Raw genomic sequence first — 8,457 nt, forward strand, 5'->3', positions numbered from 1 at the left:
ATAATGCAATAATGACTCGGGTTTTGTCTTCGTGTTCTCTTCCATGGCATGACCGGTATATCTTCTTTTCATGTTCCAAAGTTCCATGCTCCATGCTCCAAGATCCATGCTCCATACTCCATGATGCCTGCAAAATAGATCAAAAAATGGAGAATTACCAGAAATTCTTAATGAAATATGCAATTGCCCATATAATTAACTGTCTGCAAGAATTATGAAGTAGAATGCTATGAAAGGACAGAAATAAACAAGCAAAATAGGTGCATAAATGCACCTATCACACGATGACTGGTGTATGGTACCATTAGAAGCAAGTAACTCACTAAAATCATTAGAGGTATATTCACCCCCTAAGTCACACATGAAGCACTTTATCACAATTGAATGTTGAGCTTTAACAAAAGCTCTAAAATTGTTGTAAATGCCAAGAAAATCATATTTGTGCTTCATAAGATAAACCCAGGTATAGCGAGTATAATAATATATAAAAGATACGTAATAGGTCGACCCACCCTTTGTGGATACTGGTGCAGGACCCCACACACCAGAATGAATAATATAAAAAGGAGCAATAGAGCAAGACATACTTTTACTGAAAGGTAAAGTAGAGAATTTTGCCAGTTTACAACCACTACAATCAAAAATATCACAAATGTTCAAATCACTCAAAACACCACTAGAAGCTAGAACACTCAAACATGATATAGATATATGTCCCAAACAAGAATGCCAAAGATAAAACTGAGACGACAAAGGAATCAAACGAAAAGAAGACAAATGAATGTTGGAGGCAGCAATAGCAGACACTTTGAGAACCTCCAAGACATAAAGTTATCACACCTTACGGTCGATCCCAATCACCTCTGCGTGTGTTGGTCCTGTATAACACAGACTAAATCAGAAAAGAATACCCAATTACCAGACTTACACAAGTGGTTGGCCGAAATAAGATTCAAAGTGAGTTTGGGAATATAATAAACATAAGGGAGAGACATATGAGGAATAGAAACATACCCAACACCCCCAACTGTCAAAGATTTATCACTAGCAGACATAACCAGAGATAGATCACATAAGTGACAAGGAAGTAAATGATGACAAATAAGGAGACATATGATAGGTTGCACCCGAATCTAAAATCCACAAAGATGAAGGTATACTTGAGGTCAAATACTATATGAAACTCTCAAAAACATTGGGATCCAATGCAGAAGGTGGCATGTTTCCAACTGAATCAGTGTCAACTGATGGAGCAGTAATAGCAATGAACTGTAGAGAGCGAGGTAAACGTGGTTGAAACTTTTTCTAACCAGACTTATTCAGTTGTCCCTACTGAGGCTGGCCAGATTTACCCTTGTTTACTAGAAATGGACACTGAGCTTTCCAATGATTTTTCTGTTTGTAGAATGCACACTCATCATAAGCAATCCTTGGAGTTTGTCATAACTAATTAGAGGAAACAAAAAGTACAACAGTAGTGGAAGTAGGAATGGAGGTTGATTTAAACCCTTTATCCGCGTAAGACGTGATATGAGTCTCTTTAGTAATCAGCTGATGAACAACATAATTCACTGAGGAAAGGGGAGCAATGAAGAATCATTCGACGTAGGCCTTCAAAATCAGAACGCAACTCCATCAAAAACTAGACCAAACGTTGTTTTTCCCACCTAGCAATATAAGGTTCAAAATCTTTTAACTCTTCAGATTCAATAGGAGCCAATTGATCCTACAAATCAGACATGGCAGCATAGAAATCTTGAATACTCAATCCATTTTGTTGAATGGCACAAATATCATATTCTAACTTATAGTGTTTAGCAAAGTTACACTGAGTATACAGTCTCTCCAAATGATTCTAAACTTCCTTTGTTGTATCATATTTAGCCAACTGCATACCAATAGACTGTGTAACAGAATTGTTAATACAAGTAATGACCTTGGAGCTATCAGTCTCCCAGTGGCATAGTCCTACATATTCCCCCCACAAAGGAAGTTCTTTATAACATAACTCCAATATGTATAATTATTTCCATCTAGTCGAGTACTGATTGACCGAAGGGAATCATCATTTTCAGTCATGTTGGTAATGGATAAATAATAACAATAGAGAAGCAATCAGAGAATGAGAGGAGCAACAAACCATCGGAAGCAACCAATCGAACAGCAACAACAAACTAACAACAGCAAACGAATACCAACAAGCAAATGAACATCAACTGCGAAGGTGCATCAAACAGATTGGAAACGAAACAGCTACAGATGACTGCTACAAAACCTTTTAACAACATATCAAACATCCGCTCTGATACCATGATAATATAGCCATATGATCATTGAAAGAGAAAAATTACTAGGTTCATAATGAAAATCATAAAGGCAACAAAGAAAAAAGGGAAGCAAAAATACTAGCTAAGATAAAACCTTAATAGACTAAAGTTTAAAAGGCTCATAAACATATGAGCTAACAACATATCTGATTCTTGTAGCTTTGACCTTTAATCGTATCATTTTTACTAATTCAAAAGAAATGAAATAGTGGTAATCTCCACAATCTATCATAACTTTTTGCGCACCGATCAAACCTTCTAATTTCATCGACTTTTGTGTCGTAAACCTCACCATTGAGTTCAATGATACTTCAATCACCTTCTAATTTCATTGACTTTTGTGTCGTAAACCTCACCATTGAGTTCAATAATACTTCGATCAGCTTTTTTTTTATCACACTAGCTAATCCCACATTTTCTTACGTCTTTCATTACAAGTACACTTATCTCTTTCTTTTATATGTCATCACAATTTGTAACGAAAGATCATTTACTCTATTATGTCGTAATTCCTTTAGTTAACTTGGGAAATTGTCCACCATTTCTTGCTTTATCCATGTTTTATTTCAGTTATGCTTGTATACCTTGCTTTATCCATCCTTCCTTTTGAAATTCATCTTAAATCGACTCCCACAATCAACACTCTTGATCTTTTCTTCGATATTTTCTGCAATTTTCCTTGTCGGGTTCAAACCACTTATTGCTAACAACCTGAATTATCCTTGTACCGAGTTTTCTTGCTAACAATTTGTGTTGTCAACAAGAAAAATCCATTCGTATTCATTTTAACTTAAACAAACGAACATGAACAAATCCCTGTTCCAGTTCACGTTCACTGTTCAGTTCATTTACAGTCCTAACTGTTTTAGAAACAAAATCAAAAACTCCACATATCTAACACCATAAAAACAGTAGTAGCTAGCTTCACAACCACAACCTCAACCTCACAAAGTCTTACAAACCAAAAGTTGCAAACTTTCACAAGCCAAAACACAAAAGACACAACATAGTTATGTTTGTATCCAAACACTACTTAAACAAATGACCAGTTGATAAACATAAAACAGATACAATGCGCGTTTTCTTCTTCATTCAGCACCTTCCATGCCACTGCTCTCTCATAAGAAACCGGTCTCCCCATGCTCGATAAACATATCCCTCCTTGAAGACACGCAAAACCCTAACACCCACAACAATAATTATAAATAAATAAACAAAAATCATATCTTTATAAAATATTGTTAACTTCCAAGAGTTTCACTAATAAAACCTGTTGCATTATTTGAGGAAACTCAGAGCAAAGACTTTTCCTTCCATGTTCATCTAGAATCTTCTCCAAACTGATCTCTTGAAGCGCAACAAGTGTAGTCTCAAGCATATCAAGCCCAGCCTGGTTTGCAAAAGTGAAAACTGGCATCGCCTGCATCAATCAAATCAATGTTGGAAAATTAATAAAATAGTAAATTACTGAAATCATCCCTATGGTTCGGTCAAAATTACACGTTTGGTCCCTAACTTTCTTTTTGCATTCCGTGGTTTGATTTTGTTGGGTTTTTCGTCCCTTACATAAAGTTAGGGACCAAACGTGCAATTTTGACTAAACCATAGGGACGATTTTAGTAATTTACTCTTAAAATAAAGTGAGAAGGTAGGTGTAGTCTACCTTAAGAGAGCAGCACATGATTGCATCTGATTGGTGCCAGAGAGACTTGAGAACAGTTTCATTTCCATGGCTTCCAGTTTTAAGAAGCTCCACACCCAAGTAGCACCTAACACAGAGAGAGTTGGTTAATAAAAAAAAGAAAAACAATAGGGGTAAAGTTGTCATTTGTGAAGGAAAGGTACCTGTAACTATGGGAGATCCAACGAGCTAAAGTATGAGCTTCAGGTGTTCCCATGGGTGATTGCAGAGTTCCATTAGGGTTTAAATGAGAAGAAGGGGATAATGCCAAAGCTACCCTTTGAACAGAAGATATAATGCTTCGAACATATTGTCGCGACATTGTTGCGACGCTTTCTTGCATGTGGCTCTCAAATGCAAATTCAAATGCAATTGTCATAACAGATCTTGAAGTGCCATTTGTGTTTTGATCATTAGATAATTTGCTACCATTGTTACCAGATCCTCCTATTTCAAGTGCAGATGCAAGATCCAGAGTGCGATTTGGAGTACTTGAATTCTCCTATTTTTTTTATATTATTATTATTATATGTTTGGAGTAAAATTTGAAAAATTAAATATTTTTATAGAAATAAATGGTAACCTTGGTAGAATCAAGAGGAATGATGCGAAAACCAGAGGGTAAAAGAGGAGCATCATCAGCAAAAGAAGAATCAATGGGAGCAAATATGAGTTCAGCACACATGCCAACAGCATTTTCATCCATTCCATTGCATAGCTGTAGATTTAATTAAAAAAATGATTTTAGATGATATGATTTTTTTAAAATATATATATATTTACATAGAGAGAAAGAATATATACTTGTAGGAGAAACATGTCTCTTGGCATTAATGCATCTTCAGGAGAATGGTCAACACCTTCTAGCTTAATAACCTCCAATAACTATATAAAGCACAAATGTACGTTTATTGTTAGATATCAAGTCTCAAAAGAGGATATGATTTTAGAAAGTGATAATAACAAAAATGACCAAAATAGTGCTCCTATTTAACAAAATTGGATATAAAGGTGGGTCAATTTATTAAATGGGACCCACATACTTTGGTAATCTCTGTGTTTAAAAATCGGAAACTAAGATTAAAAGAGTAATTCAGAAATTATCCAAAACTTGCCTCTTCATGTTCGATTGTATGAGCAAGTGGAAGAATAACTTGACCTCCATAATTACCAATTCGCCCTCCGGGTACACTACATGGTCCAAGTTTAATAGCTGCAGCTGAATAAGCATCTATATTGTTGTCTGCCCATTCAGACCGATGTTCCCTTAAGAACCTTAAAAGAAGAGCAGGTGGAACATTCTAGAATCAAAAAAAAAAAAAAAAAGTAGAATTTTAGAAAGAATAAAGATTATATATACATAGATAATTTATTGGAATCAATAATTAAAAAAACGTACATGTAAAAGCATTGAAGCTTTTGCACACATTACAGCATTACTAACAGGTGTAAATCCATTTCCAAATGAAAGATTCAACCCCATAAGCTTTTCAGGAGAAGTGTTGACAAGAATAGTAACATCTTCATTTCCATCATTACCCATTAACGACCAACCCTCATCAGGAAACCCATTCAGAGCTTCATTAAAACCCCTGTACAACAAAACATTTACAAACTAACCCCCTCAAAACTTACCAAATTGCAAAACGGTCCTTATGGATTTTCATTATTTACCTGCTTAACCTCTGGCTTAATCCTCTTAATGCAGCAGGTCTTCTCCCCCAATTTGGACTACCAGAACTCGAAGCTTCTAGAGCTATCTGTCTCAGCTGGCGTAAAGCCTGTCAAATATTCAATTTTATATTAATATAAATTGGTTAAAGTAAAATGACATAAGGGTATATTTGGAAATGTTATGGAATTGAAATGTTGTATTTACCATCATCGTTGTTTTTTGAGCAAGAACAGTTGGAGATTCATATAATGGACGCATGACTTCAGGTACTCTCCATGCCTGTTTAATGATGTATACAGTAATTAAGAAATTAGAATATGAATGTAGTTTGAATCTAGATATAGTTTGTTTGATGATACCTCTAAGTTCATATGATCGACAATGTGAATAATGGAGCCACCACCTTCACAAGGTCGAATGAGGTAACCACTAGGCAGCATTTCAGCTCTTACGAAGTTCTGGACAGGTGGCATGCTCGGGCCATTTTGAGTGTTGGTGAGTGATCGTTCACAGATCACGAGACTTCCGTCTTCTGTAGCAGAAGTGTAACGGAGTAACCAGAAATCACGAGCAGTTGCCAGAGTTGTAGGAGCGTAAAGCTATTGAGAGAAAATCGAATGGATTTAGAAGAGGTTGGGGGGATTTGGAATGAGATTGGTAAGGGAGGATGAGTCACCTGCATGTATAAAAGCTCGATGGTTCCACCATTAGAGGTGGGTAACACGTTGACGACATCCACAGCTCTGCAATCTCGATACCATGAGGGGCGATCCTTGAGGATTTCAGCGACCCTTGAAGGCTCGAGACTAACGAGGCCACAGGCTCGTGCTGCCACACCAGTGCAACCATGAGAAATAGCGACGATTCCAATGGAATCCGGACCAGGCTATATGAAGGAAGAAGATGATTCAGAGACAGATCGATGAAATTGAAGTGAAAGTGAAGTGGAAGCAGTAATAATAATGGGGAATTGGGGATGGATATTGGATAATTTGATACCTTCATTCCAGGCATTTGGACCCACTCTACAGCAGTTCCAGTAGCCTTCGATAGAAACTCTGTTAAAGTTTCTTCAGCGATGGACAAAAGTCTACAGAAAGTGAGATTTTGGTAAGGAAAATGAATTCGACTGTATATGAAAACGAAGAAAAAATATGAATGGATTGCGACTTACCCAGCAGGACTAGCATCCTGCGGTGGATTCTGAGTCAAATGACTCGTCACCACCGACTCGCAACTCGTATCTTTTGAAGGAAGAGTCGTCTGCAGTACGAAAAAGCTCGATGAATCAATTTTATAGAACTTAAAAATGATAATGCGAATCGTTTTCAATGAAAAATGTTTACATTCTGAGGAGTATGTTGGCGAAAAAAGCCATTTTCATACACCAGATGCGACACTTGCTTCTGTAATCGATCGTTTTCTTCCATGAGGAGCTTGTTCATCGCTGATAGTTTGCGATTCACGCCTTGAAGACGCGAAGCTTCTCTCCTCTGTTTCTCTCTGCATCTGTAATACGATACAAGATGAATGAAAACGAGCACGAGGAGAACACGAACACCATAACCAAAAATCAGGACATGAAAAGCTATGAAGTTGAAGAGGGAGAAAGGATAAAGGTTTGTAGGTTGTGTACCTTCGATTCTGAAACCAAACTTTGATCTGTTTAGGCTCAATGTTAGAGAGAATAGGGCATTCGCGAATGAGCTGTTGACGACGAATGGAACTAGGTTTTGGACACTCGTGATAGAGCCTCTCAAGGGCTTCAACTTGTTCAGGTGTGTAACGAACATACTTTCCATTATCAAGTATTCCCCCCTTACCATCCTTGCATGACATCGCCATCATCATTTTCTACTTCTCGTTCGCAAAATCCCCCAAAAAAAAAAACTAAGAACAACTGATCAAATCAAAACCTACACATTCCAGTGTGATAAACAAAAAGAATGTTCCTTATTCCTTATTCCTTATTCCTTATTCCTTCCTGATTCCTGATTCCTGATTCTTCAGCGACTTAAATGATAATAATTTAATACCCTTTCGTCGATATGGATTTAAACACGTTCTACGCTTCCGATTCTTCTGAGATGCTCGATTGCTTCCAAACCTACCAATCAAAACCAGCAAAACACACAGCAATCCGAATCCGTTTTACGTCCTCCAATCGTCCCTAACCTCTGAAACATCTTGACTTGTTTAACTTGAAGCAAAGAAAGAGATGAACAACATGTTAAATGCTAATCCTCCAACCAAACATGATTAGATAGGAAGTAAATGGGAGATCTTACGAGGAGATTCTTCGACAGAAAAAGAAAGAGCTTTTTAGGAACCCTAATTGTGAAAAGGAGAGAGAATTGAGTAGTTTACTAGTTTTAGTGGGTTTAGGAGGACTGTAGATGGATATGATGGACTGGGTGGAGAGCTGTTGTTGTTAACTCATTTGTTGTTTTTTTTTTGTTTGCTTTAAAGCTTTACTTTATTTCCCTTCACTGTCATCTATACTGCTATTAACTACACTACTAGCTGAATCTGCCATGCCTGCGCCATTAATTTGGATTTTGTTCTTTACATTTTGCCCCTTCCCCTCCTTTCCCATCATGCCCAAATCTTTTGCCCATTTTACAAGATTGCCATTTATGTATGTCAACACCCAAATCTTTCTTAACGAGATATTGTTACATTTAATGAGATATACCAACTTATTTCAAGGTAGATTTATGTAAACATAATAGATATATATATATAGAGTAGTATATATGATATGATATGGACAC

The 8,457-nt window shown here is 36.8% G+C and overlaps 1 protein-coding gene across 1 annotated transcript; it reads right to left on the reverse strand.

The window, feature by feature from the left end:
• Positions 1–3,190: 3,190 nt before the first annotated feature.
• LOC145042919 (homeobox-leucine zipper protein ATHB-15-like) lies at positions 3,191–8,156 on the reverse strand. Its single transcript, XM_078991439.1, has 17 exons — positions 7,972–8,156; positions 7,320–7,883; positions 7,030–7,192; positions 6,858–6,946; positions 6,683–6,773; positions 6,360–6,569; positions 6,043–6,282; positions 5,888–5,962; positions 5,683–5,789; positions 5,408–5,600; positions 5,124–5,309; positions 4,813–4,893; positions 4,592–4,726; positions 4,173–4,510; positions 3,991–4,096; positions 3,598–3,747; positions 3,191–3,507 (listed from the first exon to the last, which is right to left on the reverse strand). Exons 2-17 carry the CDS (start codon positions 7,532–7,534, stop codon positions 3,361–3,363), a joined length of 2,526 nt encoding a protein of 841 aa, XP_078847565.1. The 5' UTR covers positions 7,535–7,883; positions 7,972–8,156; the 3' UTR covers positions 3,191–3,360.
• Positions 8,157–8,457: the final 301 nt, after the last annotated feature.

Source organism: Lactuca saligna, chromosome 4 (assembly GCF_052625555.1).
Source record: "Lactuca saligna cultivar CGN05327 chromosome 4, ASM5262555v1, whole genome shotgun sequence".
NCBI lineage: Eukaryota > Viridiplantae > Streptophyta > Magnoliopsida > Asterales > Asteraceae > Lactuca > Lactuca saligna.